The sequence below is a fragment of the Triplophysa rosa genome, linkage group LG16 (assembly GCF_024868665.1).
Source record: "Triplophysa rosa linkage group LG16, Trosa_1v2, whole genome shotgun sequence".
NCBI classification, from domain to species: Eukaryota; Metazoa; Chordata; class Actinopteri; order Cypriniformes; family Nemacheilidae; genus Triplophysa; species Triplophysa rosa.
This window is the reverse complement of record NC_079905.1, coordinates 6,841,035-6,859,972: the sequence shown is the minus strand read 5'-3', so window position 1 is coordinate 6,859,972 and position 18,938 is coordinate 6,841,035. Positions and strand designations below refer to the sequence as shown.

At 36.5% G+C, this 18,938-nt stretch overlaps 2 protein-coding genes across 2 annotated transcripts; one reads left to right on the top strand and one right to left on the bottom strand.

Annotated features, from left to right (window-relative positions):
- Nucleotides 1-2,505: 2,505 nt before the first annotated feature.
- On the bottom strand, nt 2,506-5,216 carry evx1 (even-skipped homeobox 1). Its single transcript, XM_057355453.1, has 3 exons — nt 4,859-5,216; nt 3,839-4,074; nt 2,506-3,129 (listed from the first exon to the last, which is right to left on the bottom strand). The coding sequence occupies exons 1-3, from the start codon at nt 5,214-5,216 to the stop codon at nt 2,596-2,598; spliced, it is 1,128 nt and encodes a 375-aa protein (XP_057211436.1). The 3' UTR covers nt 2,506-2,595.
- Nucleotides 5,217-13,344: 8,128 nt separating this feature from the next.
- Nucleotides 13,345-14,949, top strand: hoxa13a (homeobox A13a). Its single transcript, XM_057355131.1, has 2 exons — nt 13,345-14,048; nt 14,247-14,949. Exons 1-2 carry the CDS (start codon nt 13,364-13,366, stop codon nt 14,492-14,494), a joined length of 933 nt encoding a protein of 310 aa, XP_057211114.1. The 5' UTR covers nt 13,345-13,363; the 3' UTR covers nt 14,495-14,949.
- The last annotated feature ends 3,989 nt before the right edge of the window (nt 14,950-18,938 follow it).

Here is an 18,938-nt window from a genome sequence, read left to right as displayed (position 1 = left end):
GATGGTAGCCCTACAACCTCATGCACGTGACCACAGATGCTAAATAATCTGTCACACAGGACAGATTCTTAAATGCGCTGATAATAAAACTGCTTGGTTTAACGTCACGGGGCGGAGGTAGACACTGAAATAACTATAAAATGACATTTAATTTATCCCGCATTTCAATTGGTGCAGGTAAACTGGCTGCGGAACGCGCAGAAAGTGTCGCATTTTAAGTAGGCCTATCCAACAAAAAATTATTGGACAGTGGTAAACTATCACCTCTGTGGTATTTATAGTTTTCTTGTTCTTTTTAAAAGTGGTATTATTATTCATTGTCAATTTAGTCGTTGGTCATTTTCCTACCTGCGCCTTTAGTGATTTAATGTAACGCAGAGCATAAATCCGTCTTTGAGTTAACTGCCCCGTTTAAATGGCGTAGTATTCCAAACATATGCATTTTAATCAACTTGGTCACACTTACAAGAACTGCTTCTAATAAGGCCATCAATCACATGCTCAACCAGGACCTTCTGGCGTAGGCTCGTGTGTTTTTTTATGTTGGGGGTGGATCATGGTGGATTGGCTGGAGTGGAGGGTGGTTGAATTGTTTGGGCAAGCGATCACTAGAATTGTTAAAAGATAAATATTTCAATATTATTATATAATTTCAACCCATCTAAATTGTCATAAAAATATATTGAAGGCATTGTAAAGAACATAAATATAGACCTATAGAAACAGCTAGATAGGCCTATTATTATTATTTTTCTACAAATAAAATGCAATAAGAATATCTAAAACTGCAATAGATTTTATTTTTCGTTAATATTCTCTCTTTTTTCTTTGGTAAGTGTGTCATATAGCCAATATGCAGCCTTCTGTTTTATCTCTAGAAGCCTCAATTTGCCGTTCCAAGTGCCACAATTATGCGGCCAGCCCAACTAATTAGCGTGAGTTGATTGGTAAGGTTGAAGGCACAATTGATCTTTAGCATTCCAATATCTCCTCAAGACATTTTATGTCTTTCTTTCTATTAACAGCCCCAGAATATGGCTTGTGCTAGCGGTACCTGGGGACTCCTTAACTGTCAAAAACTGTATGTCGAAGCTATTAGATGGCATCGTTTTAGTGTCACATGGCAATGGAAACGGAGTCCTTGTTTGAGACGAAGTTGATAACACAGTGCAATTTAAGATCATACCAATGTTGTAATTTACGTTCAGGTTTATTCAATTATTTCTCTTGTATGCCGCTTGTATTGACTTCTATTTTTAGTTTTTAGTTTCTTCACGAGACTTGAGAGTCCTAGAACATCTGGGAAAATACACCTGTAAATACCTCATCAAAATAAGATTGCATAGTTCTAGCATATTGCTTCATAATTAATACCATAACATTGCTTCAAATAATAATTTTGGTCTTTTGGAATGACCAGTAGAACGTTTGTGTGTTTTGGTTTAAAATAAAGTTTATTATAAAATTCGGTGTAATCAGAACAGTACTGACCCCTTTCTCGCATTTACCACAATCAAAACCCACCTCACTTGCAAATGTTCGACAAAACACGAATATGTGAAATGTACATTAATTTAAAAAATGGATGATGCTAAAATTTAAATCAGTATACATACATGTAAATACAACGAAATAAATAATGTTGTCTGATGTTCATGAAAATACAATTATTTATGTTTAATGTAACGCTATTTATGTTTCATTTACTTGTGTGTGCGTGCGTTTATTGTATGGTGTGCTTGATAAAGGTTAAGCCAATAGCAATGCTGAATAAGGATGGCACGAGATGGGGTGAAGGGGTAAACGTATTCGTCTGACGGGATGCTGGTGAGACAGGCATCTCCGACTTGCCCCAATTTGCCGCATGTGATTGTCCAAGGGATCTCTTGCGCGTCTTCTCCCGTCGAGCATCGCATTGAGTTTCTTAATCCGCTCCCCTGGCGCCTTGTTACCGGTTTGGCAGACAAGTTTCTGAGCGTGCCGCATTATCATTAATTCAACATTCAAAATTTCTCCCATCCGAATACATCACTCCTTAATTTCCCTCGCATCTGCACATTTCGCTGTGCTACCGGGACCGGGTGTTGGTGGAGAAATAATGAGTCAACCGTGCTCGGTTAACAAATCCCCTTGTTAAAAAGCAAGATGAAAAACATCGTTTTAATATGAAAGAAACGGCATGTGGGTCAATTTGTACGTATGAGAAAGAGTATAGGCCTATAAATTATTGTTATGATAAGCATTTGCGCTATATTCTCCAGCCATTAAAATTTGTATAAATAAATATGACATTTTTGTTCATAGGTTTTACTTCAAATGTAATTGCTTTAATACGATATCTCTGTGAAGAACACCTAATCCAAAGATAGTTTTAAACTAGAAGTCCGTGGCCTACATAAAGAAGGCTTTGCTTGCACAATATGTAGCTTCTTTACTGGAAATATCCAGTTTTGAAACCTTATATAAAGCAGATTGCTTTTGTGTTGTGCGCAGTGCTTTGGGTCGTTCATGCGTTGACGTAATAATTAAATATTGCCAAAGTTCCCAAAGTTGATCCGAATAGTGCCCGAAGAATTCGGAGCCCTTGATATTGTCTTATCTCGTCAGTGGCACTTCCTCTCTCTGGTCCAAAGAGACTGAAGATGATTTGCTGAGAACTGCGGGCGAGAACGTAAGGAAGGCATCAGTCCGGGTCGTGGGTGAGCAAGAGAAGTCTGCGTTGTTGGACCTCTGTGGGAGCCCGTTTGACTGACTGGCAGCATGACAGGCAAGGCAGGAGCATGGGCTTCCCCCGGGACCGAGCCCATGACCCGGGCTGGGGTACAGTGATGGGTGTCTAAAGGCGCACAGCAGGTCAGGACGCGGGTATGGATGCGAAAGAACGCGAAAACTGTCCAGCGAGCGCAGAGGGTTGGTGAATGGACTCCCGGTGGCAGAGGCGGAACCTGCTACACCACTTAGTGGAGAGTAGTAAGGTAGAGGAAGATGTGATTGAAATGGATAGGGCAGACTGCCTGTGGCTGCAGCATGGCTCATCATATAGGTGTAAAAGGCGGGGTCCGCGGGATGCGGCCAAGTCATAGCCAGCCGCTGTCTTTTATCCTTCATGCGACGGTTCTGAAACCAAACCTGAAACCAAAAAGAGCAAATTAGTTATATTTGATAGTAAAATGAATGAGGCCTAGTCCACATAACAGCCATATTTTGATATGAAATGTGCTGCATGTGAATTTATTGTTTAACAATATATATTTTTTGTTTTTGTAATTTAAATATTCTGATAATTCACGGCTGTATTAGTTGGGTTGTTCATGTTGTTTGTAAACAACGAAAAATTAATGGTGGATAGATCATAATAAACTCTATGGAAATAAATTTCACCCTAATCAAAACATTTATCTAAAAAAATTTAGCCTACGTTTAAAAATATTATAGGTTAACGGGTAAAATTATCCAAATAAAGAAAAATATACTCAGAGGTTGACTTTAAAAAGAAATCAAAATAAAGAATATCCACTTGTAGAAAAGTCTGTTTTTTCGCTGCCGGAGAAGTACAAAAGATCAAAGATTCCTCCTTAACAGGAAAAATTCAACCATTTTTTCAAATATAGTCTTATTGGTTACATTCATTTGAACAAACAACACACCCTCGAGGTGACCTATAGTAATGATAATATGGGAGCGCAACCATCTGTTTTTACATGATGTTGAAGGAAAACCTGGAGCTCTGGCTCCGTCACCAAGGTCGACAAGTATTGACATAACTAAATTTAAACCAACATCTCTTATTATTAATACCTAAAGGGTTGCTATAAAATAGAATAGAATAATACAGTACCTTTATGGTTGTTTCCGGTAAATTTAGGGAAGCCGCCAACTCGCACCTGCGTGGCCTGGACACGTAATTTTCCCGGTAAAACTCTTTCTCCAGTCGTGCTATCTGCTCCCTCGTGAAAGCTGTTCGATAACGTCTCATCTGGTCAGAACCATAGCTGAGAGCCCCAGGGCCTGAACCCAATATACTGTTATCCACGCCGAGTTCTTTACCGTGGTTCGGTGAGCTCGTTCCCAGTCCTTACAAACAACAAACATGACAGATTTTAACACTTAACATACATTACAAATTATTTATCTATACCGGATTATAAAAAGGTCACCACTGGAGAATCTCTTCTAGTTTCATTATTATTTTACTAAAAACAAATGGTATAGGCAAATTTTTTCGAATCAATATGGTGTATTTATTATTAGGAAGATGACGCAGAGGCAGTCTAAATAATGGCGTAGACTGATAATCCATTGAAGAAAGGATGAATAAATGACCATTTTCTATAATCTAATAAAACTGAATTTGTGGAAAATTAAGGAAAATATGCGAAAACATTGTGCATTATTTTTCATGATTGTGCATTCTATATAAACCCTTACTTTTTTCTGCACTATTGAAATGACAATTTTTGACAATTTATATACATTTAGTCGGAACTAGGGCAAATATGCACCGAGGGGCTGAGGTGAAGCATTTGAAAACATCATGTAATCCTATTTAGAAACTAAGCGTTCGTGAGCATCGTTTTTGTATAGCCAATTATTCCACAAAACGAAAAGGTAAGTTACTGAGGTTTCTGTTACATGACATGACAAATTAAATGGCTGGACGCAACACCACAGACAAACTGTGGCATTGTAATTGACTCATTCAAAATCTTGCAATAAAATAATAGGTGATGACAATCGAATGCACTTTCTAGCAGTATGCGATGAAATGGGTGTCTCAAACATGGTTTTGTTGTTTTTATTAACGCAATTATTCGTATAAATAAAAAGTAAATAATAATGAAGTCATCGTTTTGTTTACCGTGTCCACTTGGGTAATCCATGCTCTCTGGGGTACAGCTGACATCTATTTCTTCATAGAGGTCTGATTCCGCATCTGAGCTGCTGCTATCTTTGTTAGGGATGTCTGACAGCTTTCTGTCCGGTGCAGAGGGTTTACTGTCAAGTGCCATATCTCCGCACTTTGCGATACGTTGTCCCTTTATCGCTTCTTCTAGGTTTCGCGAATAAGGCACGGGGCCGGGGCTTAGGCTGTTCTGGTGAATCGGTTTGTCCGTGTGCTCGCGCATGGGGTCTCCAGTAGCCTCCGACAAATTTGAGCCAGTTCTGCCATTCTGACCACCCTCAGCGCGCAACAGCATGTCCTTACTGCTGTCCATAACCGATAGATGAAAGCAGGTGAGCAAGTTTCCCGGTGCTTGGTAAGCTAGGTTGGATCACAAAACGCAGACGATCAGCTGTGCGATGCAAGCGCTCGAGAGTGCTGCACGAGCTCTGGGAGGGAACACCATTGCCCTCTCTCTCCTCCAGCGCTGTCATTCTTAATAGGGCAGTCGTCATAATAGATAGCTCAGTGACGCCACGCGTCGATATGGAGTGAATAAACAGCGGGAGAGTAGAGACAGAGGGTGAATTTAAGGCTACTCCACACAAAACATCAGCTAAACAGACCAGGACAAAAGCTGCACCAAATCGCTAGCGCTACTGTTCAAGTGAATGTTTTCAAAGGCATATATTGGCTAGGCTATAGTTTAAGTGACTTCGTTCCGACACATTTGCCATACTGATCAACCTTTCTGCCTTTTTGGAAAAAAAAACCCGATTCAAAACCACACTCAAACCGTTTCTCAATGCTCATCACGCATTATACCGTAATAAATTGAAATCATGGCTGAATACCACACAAAATGAAACAATATCATATAGTGCCAAAATATGTTTCGACCGAGGCTACAGCATTTTTTAATATTCATCTATATTTTTGATGGGAGAAAAACAACTGATTTCCATTATCGAGGACAGTTAAGGTTTGAATATGGTAAAACCCTATTATCTTCCTGTCTTGCGCACACTTGAATAAGAAAGAGTCATAATGGTAGACTTCAGGAATATATTAGCACATGTTCTTCTCCGATCACAGTCACAGAACACAGTCAGTGCGCGTTGGAAGACGTCAGATTGAATGAGAATATTCAAAAGATGAGGAGGACTGTCTCTCACTCAGCAGCGTAATTTGAACTGTACACGTTCCATTTCATCTTTAAGCGTCATGCTCTCACGCACCATATTATTCCTCATTTCTCCCGTCCTAACGCGGTCTTCCAAAGTGGTGTCAAGTAAAGTGCTAAAAGGTCAATTTTCCGTGACCAGGAGTAAGAATAACAGACTATTTGACATTTAATTAGATTTGTTTGAGCCGGGCCGACAACGCATACCCTCACCGCCTACTGGTGGAATTAAGGCGCGGCTTTCCAGTTTCATTAGAAATAATATTAAACGTTTTAATTTGAACTTTCCAAGTTTTCGTTGATTACAGTCCATATTTAATAGTGTATTTAATTATTACACGACGTAAATGATAAAGTTATATAAATATTTGTTTGTCAATATTATTCGAAATATTGGGCCACCAAAACCTGCCCATAATGTATCGTTACATACGTTTATGGTCAAAGATATTGTCCATTGTGAAATCCAAAATAAAAAATGTTTCTATGTATTATTTACGTATTTAATGTTGTCTAAATTCTTCTAACAGATTTTGTAATACAGAGTAGCAGAAAGATTGTCGAGGATGTTTTTTTCTGACTTTTTTGTTATAATGTCTCCAAGAGAAGGAAATTGAAATCACTGAAACTGACATAGTGCCAAATACTGTTCAGTTCTTGGTCATTGAGAAAAACACAACTTTAGAGACCTATGCCTTTTTACGGCTCCATGAGACGAATCTGTCGGATACATTATAACGACAAAGATAACGCAGTGTACTGCTTGCTTTTCGGGAGGAGGCCGCACCCTCCCCCTCTTTGATGTCAGAGTTTAGACTGTAAAAATTCACTACAAGCCATGATGAAGTTGAATAGTTTTAAAGAATATAGCATACGAGGCTTTGAACTTTATATTACTTTTCAACCCAAATTGCTTTCATCGTTTTCGGTGGCGTAATACAGCCCGCTACAACTATGTGGCTTTCCTTTTAACCGCACTTAACAACACTGATGATGCGCCACGGAGTCAGCAGTAGAATCATAACCTGATGTAATTAGCTCAACTTCTTTATCTTAATTACACGCAAACCACAGGTCTCTCTGCAAATAGAAACGTTCTGAACAATGTTCGTAACTATTGCAATACTCATGCTGTATTGCTTTCTAATGTATCTCGGAGATTAATCAGAAAGCGTATAATGTTAAGAGGGGGTCAGTCAAGTCATTTGTTAGCCTATCACGTTTGTGTGTTTCTAAAACGTTGATGAGATTTTTTTATAGGCTATTATTGATTACAAAGCCATTCCTAATAATTTCGGGATTCTCGAAAAGGATATATTTGTATGTTTTGAAAAAAAATCACTTTGAACCGAAGGTCAACACTGCGTCTTTCTCCAGGTTGTTACTTCTCTCTCTCAGCGCATGGGAAACGGGATGTTTTATAAGTGCTTCAGCAAATAACCGCCCTGTTTTATATGAGAGCAAGTGGATAGCACACGCATATTGGAGAGTGACGTCACAAGCTCGATTTGTGTGGACGTTGTGACACTTCTTCTCTGAGCTGTCCTCGTGCGCCCTCACCCGTTAGAACATATAAGAGCACATTCTCTCTCTCCCTTCCTCTCTCTGTCTTTTCAATTTCCAAGTTCCCAGTTTCATACTGATTATTTTTACATACAGTATTGCCAAACCATAAATATACATACGTATCTCCCGCTCTTGTTTGTTGTCATGTTTCCAATACAGACCTACTCTTTAGATTAATAACGATATCTAAATAAGATATCTTAATATTGATAAATCAGATAACTTGACTGTTGAAAACTTGCCTTTTGACTCTTACACAGGCGAATATTTCTTTACCAAGTTTTATTTAATCGGACTAGATATAATCTGTTTAAACAGATATAGCCTGATTTTGGAGTAGGCCTATGTCTCGTGAACATGGACTCTGGCATTCCGTGGATCTCGTTTTGTGTACATTCCTAAACCACCAATAAACCTTTTGTGGGCGGTCCTTGCAGTCGTCCTTGAACTTTACACATTAAGATAATGGTCATTTCTCTTGTGGAAAGAACGCCCTCTTCAAAGAGCGTTTTTCTAGATTACTACATCTGAACGCAGGTTTAAGGCTTTCAATCAGATGGGCATGTTTGCGTGAAATATCAATTAGTTTGTAGGCTAGGCCTGCCTATTTGTATGTGGCACATTTCCATACGCACTCTAGCAAATGTTACATTTACACACTCAATATAAATGAAAAATTTAAGAAGACTACTAAATTATAAATGACCTTCCACCACACATCGTCGTCATGGATTATCTCCAAAGGACTCACTTGGATTATTGACCATTAACATTATTGTAAATTTGTCTAGTTTAGAATTAAACTTTAAGTAAAAATATTTTAAAATGAGAAGTGTTTACGTAAAGGTAAAGGATATACAGTTTCTCACGTCTTTTAAAAAGCGCATATTATACTTTTCAGTTTTTGTTACTTGTACTTCCGTATAAGGAATGACATCACTTTCCTTATTCAATCTGCAAGGAATTAAAAAGTGCATTTGATTTATAGGTTGATGTCTATTGTTAAACTTTCCTTTTTGTGATTACACAATTTCTATTCAGGCTTCTGTCTCCAAAAGGCATTAAACAGTCCATTTTTAATTGTAAAATTATAGCATGTACAGTCTCACGAAGGAACACAAACGACTTTTTGCTTTCTCAAATTACTTAAAATAATGTTAAACAATTCATTAAAAATTTGCTTAAATTTTTATTAATCCACGTGTAACGTACCCAGCCCATTTGTACTGGGAAAACATTAATGGCTTTAAATAAAACTGCAGGGATATTAAGATGTGAAAATGTGAAAATAGTTCCAACGCTATACATTACGCATACAAGATAAGTTATATTTAACCTTAAATGCATTTATTGTTAAATGCTAGATTCATCTGAGTTAATGATGTTATACGTATAGATGTTTCATGTCTACATTTATTGCCTTTTGTCGATCATTTTAGTTTTCTACGACGCACGGTATTTGTGTTGAGTTTTTATTTTAATTAAACGAGAAACCAATGGGCCTTAAGAATGAAAATATGTTTTAGTCAACCCGGTTCAAGTCTGCATGGTGGCCACCGTGACTGTCACACTGGAGACAATGCAGATTTACGAGGGATTACAAGAGTTGATGCATAATTTTAGTAGGATATCTAAGAGAATCTTAACGTTTTATTCTTTCGATTGTGCTTCCTAGAGTTCAGTAACATAATGATTTATATAATTTGGGTGATCGGTAACACTTTACAAAAGTGCTGTATTGTTAACAGTTAGTTAATGCATCTTCTACATAACGTATTAATTTTAGTTCAAGTTAATTTATACATTTACGTTTTTTTTATCAAACGTTGTAACTGTTAACAGTTAATGCAACACGAACATGAATAATTGTATTGACAATAACAAGGATTAATGCATGTTGAAACATCATATTGCTTTTTGATAGTTCATGTTAGTTCATACATTTACTTATGTGAACAAATACAACCTTAAAATGACTTCCAGATCCGCCCCTAGGCTTTCCACATGTCCTCTCGATGTTTAACAACAGTGTCCAACTTGAACTTGACCATGGCTTACACAGACTGTATTCTCAGCCCTTCATATACTTTTTAAGTTCCAGAGGATTCTTTTGCTTTGTAAATGTGGGCATTGTTAGCAGCATGCAATGTAAAGCTTTCAAAATAAAATGCTACAGAATGCACACAAACGCGTTGCCATTAGAGAAACCTTTGTCATATGCAGTCCTTAAGGGTCCATCCAAAAGACACCAACATACACTTAAAATCTGTTGGAAACTTTTCATTCATGTTAGTATCTTCTACAACTTAAGTTTAATTACATTTTAATATATTGTACTTGAGCTTTCTAATATAAATAGTTTGCCGAAACTTCAGCGGTTTAGTTTTACTCAAAGCGCGAAATTATCCCCCCCAAAATTTAACGACTTTCTTAAATATGTTAAATCACTTTCAGAACAATATAAATGGTCTTTATTCCAATTTAAAATGATGACTTATCATAACTGATATAGATAAATAACTACATGTGTTATCGGACCATGTTAACACCGAGGTTGAAGAAGTGGGCCTAGCACGCACTATCTGTACATTGCTCGATTTGAAATGGAGTACTTTATCATTGCATCATCTTTACGTTCACATTTGTACTTTATGGTGCTGTGTTCTGAGTAAACAAGTACGCCATACTTGATATACTGATATCCTACTGTGTAGCCTTCAGATAACATAACACACTAGTCATATTCGTTTTAGGCTACATGTGCTTTCGTCTTTGAGCTTGTGTTTCATCAATATTTAAATGTATAAATTTGTTTAAAGTGCATTCAAGCAACATACAAAAAACAGTATGGTGTGCCCCGAAAAATAATCCAAAATTTCTGAGTTTCGTTAACAGTTTAGCCACATGCACTACGTGATTAATAAAGAAATTGATATTTCGTATTTGTTAAAAAACGAAATGTAAATATATGATTTACATTATATGTATGCTGGGTTGTTTCAGCCCATGGTAAGATCACACCCATGTGCTCAAACAACCAAGCATTTTGTGTATAGCACAATTGTTTAGATACAAATTTCAGGAAGAGCACGGACAGCATTTTTTCCTAAGAGAAAAATAAATTAATCTTATTTAAATTAATAATTTAAAATGCGGATCAGATCAATCGATAGCCTTTTAATTTCCATTTAGGCTACTCGTTAATGTAACAATGATCCAACAAAATTAAGAAACTGCTAAGCTATGATTAATATCTGACGTATTTTTGTAACAACAACAAAAAAATGTTTACTCTATATTATTTAATATGCATAATGCGTCTATCTCCAGAAATCAGAGACAAAGTAGGATGATAAACGCATGTAATTTCTGACCTTTGTTGCTATACTGCATAACATAAACAGTGGTTTGTAGCTATCTAAATGGTAAAATACGAATTTATAATAGTGGATTTTAAAAGTCAGTAGTTGAGGCAAACAAGATAAAATAGTTTTAAAGATATTAAAAATATATTGCAAATAATATGTATTTACTCTTGCGTTGCTGTTCAAATACAGTCATTAGGATTTCCATGTTTTTGACATATTAACTGTAAAATAAATATATATACTCAATAATATAATATTGAGAAATTTATTATGACACCTTGCTATTGCCGTAAAGTCATTTTTATCTTATAAGTCAACACTCTTAGTGCTCCTCAATATTTAGAATACAGTTTAATTTAAACTCTTATATTTGCATTCTACAACTTAAATTGCAGTGCACTAAAACGATACTAGTGGTCAAATTTAATGATTTTGACAAAATGATTCTATAGCTTTAATTTCATTTTTAAGTCAAGTCTTAAACATAAAAAGAAATGCGCTTTTATTTGTTTATACACTTCAAACGTTCGATAGCTTCAGAATTTCATTACAATGCTAATGACTGCGTTTATATTAAGATGTGGAAAGTATTAAAAAACGAAAAAGACATATGGTTTAAATGCCCGGATATCATTCATCAATTAAATAGTGTTAATGTTGTGGATTTTTTTTGTCTACTTTGGTGTAAAATTTATAGATAAAAAAGTAAATGTTGAGCAATCAATCAACATAAATCTAATTTACCTACTGAGAAAATTAAAAGTAGCTGAATATAAGGATTCGTTCCGATATCGTTTTTTCTTTAAAAAATAATATTAGCGCGTACAAATTCTCATTGTTCGACATTTCTGCAAGACAGTTCTGAAAATTTTCATTCGAACTAAACAAATCACAACCAAATGTAGAAAAATACAATAATTTCGCTACATTTGAAAAGGAACTTTTATTTCATATGGGAATGAATCCACCGGACATCAACTTAATTCGACACTTTTCACTCCTTACCGAAATACACGGTTTGCAAAGGGAATACATGGTTTCCTTTGCATTCAATTCTACGTCTATTTGTGCATAATCAAAAGAAAAGCGTTGAAATTGTACATTCGTTCTTCACAAATTTGCTAACGTTTGGGATACAAAGTGGCAGGCCAGTAAAATGCTTAAAAAGTAAAAAGCTTTGAGGCATCTCATTCATCACAGATTTCTCACCATTCGACTCTTCTCCTTTGTAAACCTTTTAGGCTGATCATCAAAGTCTGAATAGGCCAACAGGCACCGCGTCGCGGCCAGACGGCAACTTTCAACTTGACCTTGGCCGGCAGACACGTCAGCCCATACGTAAAATGCAAAGACGAATACAGGGGGTGTTCTCTGTCTCCGCATCTTGTAAACAAAACGGAAGCCGCCGCAGCAGGAGAACAGGCCACGTTTAAAAAATGGACCTTTTCTTTTACTGCCATTTCGGCATCGAAAAAACGCAAAGATTTCGCCGCCCGTTAAATGTCTAGCCTCGTTCGATATAGCAGCATGCGTGCACAGTGCATCCATAGTCGTGCAACCCTTACAGTTTGTTTTTTGAGGAATAAAGCCCATTTATGACGAGGTAAAAGTTAGTCCAATATTAAGGTGATCATTCTTTTGGATGACGTAAATTGATACATACGCCCATCATTAAGCTGTTATGTTGAACACAAAAACAGCATAATATGTTCTTAATCATATTTAGGGTGTCTTACGTTAAAGCAGATTACAAAAAAACAATATCTCTGAAATCATAGGTTTTCTGTTGAAGCAGCATGGAGCCTTTCATGTTAAGTAGGGCCACCAAAAATTCATACTGGCTCACACTGGCAGAAACTTGGCTATAACAAACATTTTGTGTTTTTACAAAGATGAACTGAAATGATTAATATGCAGCACACATACAAAATCATGAAATATTATTATTTTTATTAGCTGTAGTACTGTTGCATCAATAATGTTACATTTTAGACACATTAAACAAGACTTTCAATAAACTGGAAACAGAGGAAATTATTTGGAGTATAACAGCATCGAAGGCATTCATCTCATGTTCCTTCTCTACTCACGCATCCCTTCACTTTTAAGGCTTCTTTAAACGGATGAAGTTCTTTGACAGATAGTAATCTCACAGCATTTGTGCTCCATTTAATTGCTAGCACTTGAACTGATTATCGTTCGCTTTTGCATATCACATGACCAGTTTTAAGCCAATGGAGTCGTGCATCTGGATATGCACGGGGTGCGTCAGAGTCGCTTGACTCTCGCGGAATCGACTGTCTTCTCTTTTTCAGTCTCAGGGCTTTTCAAAAAAGAGCCACGAGTCTCCATGTCCGACGGGCTATGACAACGTCACTTATACTTCGCCCGCGCTGGATTGACCCGATCATGTTTCTCTATGATAACGGCGGTGGTCTGGACGAATCTGGAAAAAACATGGACGGGTTCACGGGGGGTAACTTCTCTCCGAGTCCTTGCAGGAATTTGATGGCTCATCCTGGCTGTCTTGCGCCCAGCGCTGCGTATCCGTCAAGCGAAGTAGCTGCAGCAGGAGCGGGTGAGCCTGGCAAGCAATGCAGCCCCTGTTCAGCCGTTCAGGGATCGGCCAGCGCTTCACTTTCCTACGGGTATTTCGGTGGTGGAGGATATTACCCTTGCCGAATGTCACACCATCACGGGGGCAGTGGCGGTGTTAAAACATGTGCCCAGTCCCCCGCGTGTGCCTCGCCGTACGGGGAAAAATTCATGGACACGTCTGCTTCAACAGGCGAAGATTACACCACCTCGCGCGCCAAAGAGTTTGCCTTCTATTCAAGCTACGCCTCGAACCCGTACCAGCCAGTTTCAAGTTACCTGGATGTCCCTGTGGTCCAGGCAATGAGCGGGCCTGCAGAGCCGCGGCACGAGACCCTATTACCTATAGAGAGTTACCAACCTTGGGCTATCACGGCCAGTAGCTGGAACGGACAGGTCTACTGCACCAAAGAACAGCCACAGACGGGACATATATGGAAGTCGCCTGTACCAGGTAAAGACAACAGATTTTGTCAAAATAGCCTAAATAATTTATTAATACGCATAGCAAAACACATTTACAATATATTACATTTCTCTTTTATTGTAACATCAGTGTGTCCCTGCGCCTATGCTTACCATTATTGGATACAAGTTCCTTATTTTCCAAATTCTACACAGTTTAACATATTTACTAAATGTTTTTCCTCAGAAGCAGTATCTCACGGAGGATCAGACGGCAGCTCTTATCGACGTGGGAGAAAGAAACGCGTTCCATACACCAAGGTTCAGCTAAAGGAACTTGAACGCGAATATGCCACCAACAAGTTTATCACCAAAGACAAACGCAGACGGATATCCACTCAGACCAATCTGTCTGAACGACAGGTTACTATCTGGTTCCAGAACCGACGGGTAAAGGAGAAAAAGGTCGTCAATAAATTAAAAACCAGCAGTTAGCTTTGCTCTGGGTAAATTGGGGGACAATGATCGCCCACACACTCAAATATGTGTTTCAGAGTTATGAAATAATAGACGTTTATTAGACGAATATTTGTTTCTCCTGGACTACTGCTCTGAAGTGAACACTTTGGATCGGACAAGGTTGAATGGTGACGCGGTGCGTCATTTGGACGCCGCACCAGGTGTTGGCGAAAACTGTATGGCCATATTCCCAACTCAGGACAAAAAGGGCCGACATATACCTGTTGTGTTGTGATTATTTACTATAGCAATATCTATGGCAAAGTACTTTGGATTTTGAATTTACGCTCCTGTAACTCTTTATTAGCGTGGTTTGAGTCGATTCAGTCTTCAATGACGTCCAGTGTCAGTTTATTTGAAATGTAATTAAAATATCAGTTTTTCTTCGCCTCATGCTGGATAATATGAGGTATGGACCCAGATGTTTATCATATCAATGTGTGGTTATTTCAGTGCCAAATAGGCTAGGCCTACACTATAAAATTACTGTGTGTTGGATTAGCTTGTGTTTTGTCGTTGTATTAGTGTTTCTCAAAAATCCGTCCTAATAAACCATTGATAAGAAAACAATGTATGAAGACGTAATATATATTACATATTTTGCAGCTCTAGACAACATCGAAAAATCACAAAAAGCTACAAATAAAAGTTCTCGAACATAAATTTGATTTAACACATCGGTCATAATTTTTGTAAATGTATGACGTTCAAAAAGAAAGTGATTTGTTGGATGGGATAGTGCGTAAAGTGTCTTTATGGTTTGCATTACCAAATATCTTAGTATGCACTTTGTGATATCTCTTCATGTCTTTAGAATGGAACAAGAAATAATACATCATGTGTGCTTTGAGTCGTAGGCTAGGTAATGGCGTGTCCCAGTCATACGGTAGAGCAACGGCGCCATCTTCCGTTGGACATTTGTAAGTGGAAGTAGATGACCTTGGTCGTCCACAACCATGAGCAGTTCCAGCTGTAGGCTACTTGCTTGTCCTAATGTAGCATCTCTAAATTCAAGTTTAGGCCTACCTGTTTTAGAGAATAGTTTTAATGGACGTAAAACATGCATTTTCTAAAAAAAATTGTAGTTTTTGTAACGTTTTGACGATTGAACATTGATTGTATCATTGAAGTATCAGACTAATAAACTGAAATACATTGTCCAAATTATACAAGCTAAATTTACTTAGTTCTGCGATTAAGATCTTTTTTGCTTTTAAAAGCTGACGGCGACATAAAGTAATGACTATTCACATGCTCGGTTTTTTTTTGACATACGAGGCTCGTTTTTTTACACACACATTTTTTTCTACATGGCGTAACCATTCAAAATATAAGGGTCACTTATTTATTTTATATCAACGTTTTTTCCACAGTTTAGAATAATTGTAAACTCATCAAAACTATTGAATAACACACGTGTCGGTATTCTGTTGTGACTAAAAATGTACATATACAAGTTACGATACATTTACAATTACAATTTACGTTTTATTGTATCATTTCAGTGTATTCACCCTTTGCCCGAAGTTTGTAAAAAATGTAATCTTGGCATTAAATCAACTTTTTGAGTCCTCACCGTGGGATACTTTTTAAACAGTATTGAAAGGGTTCCCATGTTTGCTGCATTGCTTCATTATTTGTGGCCCTGCCTGTGAAAACCCAACTTAAGTCTTTTGGTTCAACTATTGGTTTCTACAAAATCGTCCGACATAAAGAACATTTTGTAAAAAAACAATCTTGATATAGGCTTTTTAATATTGACAGTAATTCTAAGATCGATATCATAGTGAAATTAATAATTGTACAAAAATAAAAAAAATAATAAGTCAAACTTTGGTGCTCCTGATCTCATCATTAGATTATGACTTGATTCACATTTGGTCCAAGTCATTCATGTTAAAAACGTTTTTAAATACAATTTTTGTTTTGTAATAAAGACATTCATATGTTGGCACAATCATATTTTTGTTATCAATAATACTTTCAAACATTTAACCATACACTTTTAGATCAAACGCTTTTTAAGATTGAGTTACATTTTAAATTTAGCAACTTGTAGTGTCTCATTTGATGTGATGTCAAATTACAATTTAAACAAAACCTTTTTACACGAAATCTTACATCTGCTGAATACTGAAGTTTGGTTTTCTGGCTTTTCGCTTTTGTATTTTTGAGAACTGTTTGGCTATTTATATTATTTTCAGATAGGCTATGGTTTTGCGAGGTAAAATGCATTTGTTGTATTTCTTCCTTTTTTGGCAAAAAAGGGTAAGCCACGCGCAGAGAAACATACTTTACAAATAAAGACTTTTGGATTTGCAGATACGTATGGTTAGGCTACTCTTAATTTGATTTGATTAGCGAAATAAAACAGAAATTAATTTTACGGAGTTAATATACAGCCTTTATCATTTTTGTCTCATGGATAATTTGTGTTGATTGCATAGTTCCAATCTTACCACAAAAAAAACGGTATTGTATTAGAGCTAAATTAGGCCTACAAACAAACATAATGAAAATTAAAAAAATCATGCTAGTTTTTCCTTAGTTTTGATACAAGCAATATTTTAACAGCGAATGGAGACTGCTTCTCCTTGTACAATCTTAACGCAGTGCATGTATCATATATTATGGTCTTTCAATTATAATTGAATTTTGCAGCTGTTTGCTTTTCATGTAAACAAATAAATGTATCACGTCTGTGTGTGTGTTTCTGGTATGTCCACGTAATGTCTTGGTTCTAGAGTCCACAACTCATTTACTTATTAGTAAAGGTGGTGTCTGGCGCCATCTACAGAACAAAAAGTAAATAGCATCTGCAGGATCGTGTTTGCTTTTGGTTTTGCTGGAAGTGCAAATTCGAGACTATATTTTATGGATCTCTGGACCAGCTACTAAACAAATCCTGGTTTGTTCAAATAGATTGAATTTTATTTTTCTTTCAGAACCCGTTTTTGACGTGTTCTTTGACTGTCTTTTAATATAACCATGTGGTGGAAATGTCCGAAATTCAGTAATGGGACACTAGGTGGGTAAAATATTTAAAATTTTTAAACGATAGATGCAGAAAATCCCACTATATTTATGTACGAATGAAATATGTACGGTTATTGAATATGTACGGAAAAGATATAAATAGCTCCTTAAAATTCACTCCCATAGTCGCCACACCGCCCCCACCCCGCCCTACAACCAAGGAACCGCATGGCTCAAAAATAATAATTTAAAAGAGATTTTACACAATTTAATAATTCATTTTAATAACATTTATAACTTACTTTGACCATATACTTACATGTTTATAAGGTTCAAACGTATGGATATTTCTAAGCAAAAGTCATTGTGTGAATTGAGAGAGATTGGAGAATTAATACAACTGGCGCGGGTCTATCTCAGGTTTCATTCTGTGCGCCGGAGTAAGGGTTAAAGCTCGGGGTGGTCGTCTAGACAATGAAAGCCAAGGCCATATACAACCTTTTAAGCGAACGTCTGGTTTAGTTAATTCATTAGTTAAAACATAGTTGGGCTACTTCCTTAGTTCGCTTTGATATAGAAATACAAGTGTGCGACGTCTTTTTTATTTTAAAATTCGTACATATGTCTACTTTAAAATGTAAATAGAGAGAGAGAAGTGATTATTAGAAAATGTATTTCAACGTTTTTCTAAGGAAAGAAAAGAGACCAAATGTTCTACAGTAAAAATTGTGCTGTGTTATTTTAATTGCTCCCCAAAAGTAGGTGCCTGCGGCTTTCCTCTATAACATTTCTTTGTTCTTTCAAATTGTTTTAATGAAATTATAGATGTCATTTTATTACTTTCTTTCATTATTGTTTGTTGACAAATTTATAACCACATTTTAAAATTATTAGTGTATATTTTAATTGTTTGGATTAATTGCTTAGAACTAATAGAATTTTTAATTGTACAAAAAGTTACATTACATTTAAAGACAGGAGCCTACATTTAGAAATAAACGAAGTGCTAGATTTTTTATTCAAATTGTTTTATTGAAATTGTAGATCTCATTTTATTACTTTCGCTTATTATTAATTGTTGACAAATTTATAACAAAATGTAAAAATATTAGTGTGTATTTGAATTGTTTAGATTAATTGCTTAGAACTAATAGAATTTTAAACTGTACAAAAAGTTACATTACATTTCAAGACAGTAGCCTACATTTAGAAAGAAAGGAAGTGCCAGAATTTAACCAATAACATTAGCACTAATCTTACTTCTCAATGACTACAATTAGGTGCAATTACAAGTCGAAATGAAAGTCTTAACAATGAGCTCAATAAAAAATACAACTAATAATAATGAAAGGAATATATATAGGCCTATCAGGACACCAACGATCATTTTTAAATAATACATAAGAAGGTTTATCAACTTTTTTCTTTCTGTAAATTGTCTTGA

Excerpts from the sequence above, each read along its gene's own strand:
- evx1 (XM_057355453.1), bottom strand. The coding sequence starts at position 5,216 with ATGGACAGCAGTAAGGACATGCTGTTGCGCGCTGAGGGTGGTCAGAAT. Across the intron at positions 4,075-4,858 it reads GGATTACCCAAGTGGACACG|GACTGGGAACGAGCTCACCG; the intron begins GTAAACAAAACG and ends GTTGTTTGTAAG. Across the intron at positions 3,130-3,838 it reads TACCGGAAACAACCATAAAG|GTTTGGTTTCAGAACCGTCG; the intron begins GTACTGTATTAT and ends TTTTGGTTTCAG.
- hoxa13a (XM_057355131.1), top strand. The coding sequence starts at position 13,364 with ATGACAACGTCACTTATACTTCGCCCGCGCTGGATTGACCCGATCATG. Across the intron at positions 14,049-14,246 it reads ATGGAAGTCGCCTGTACCAG|AAGCAGTATCTCACGGAGGA; the intron begins GTAAAGACAACA and ends GTTTTTCCTCAG.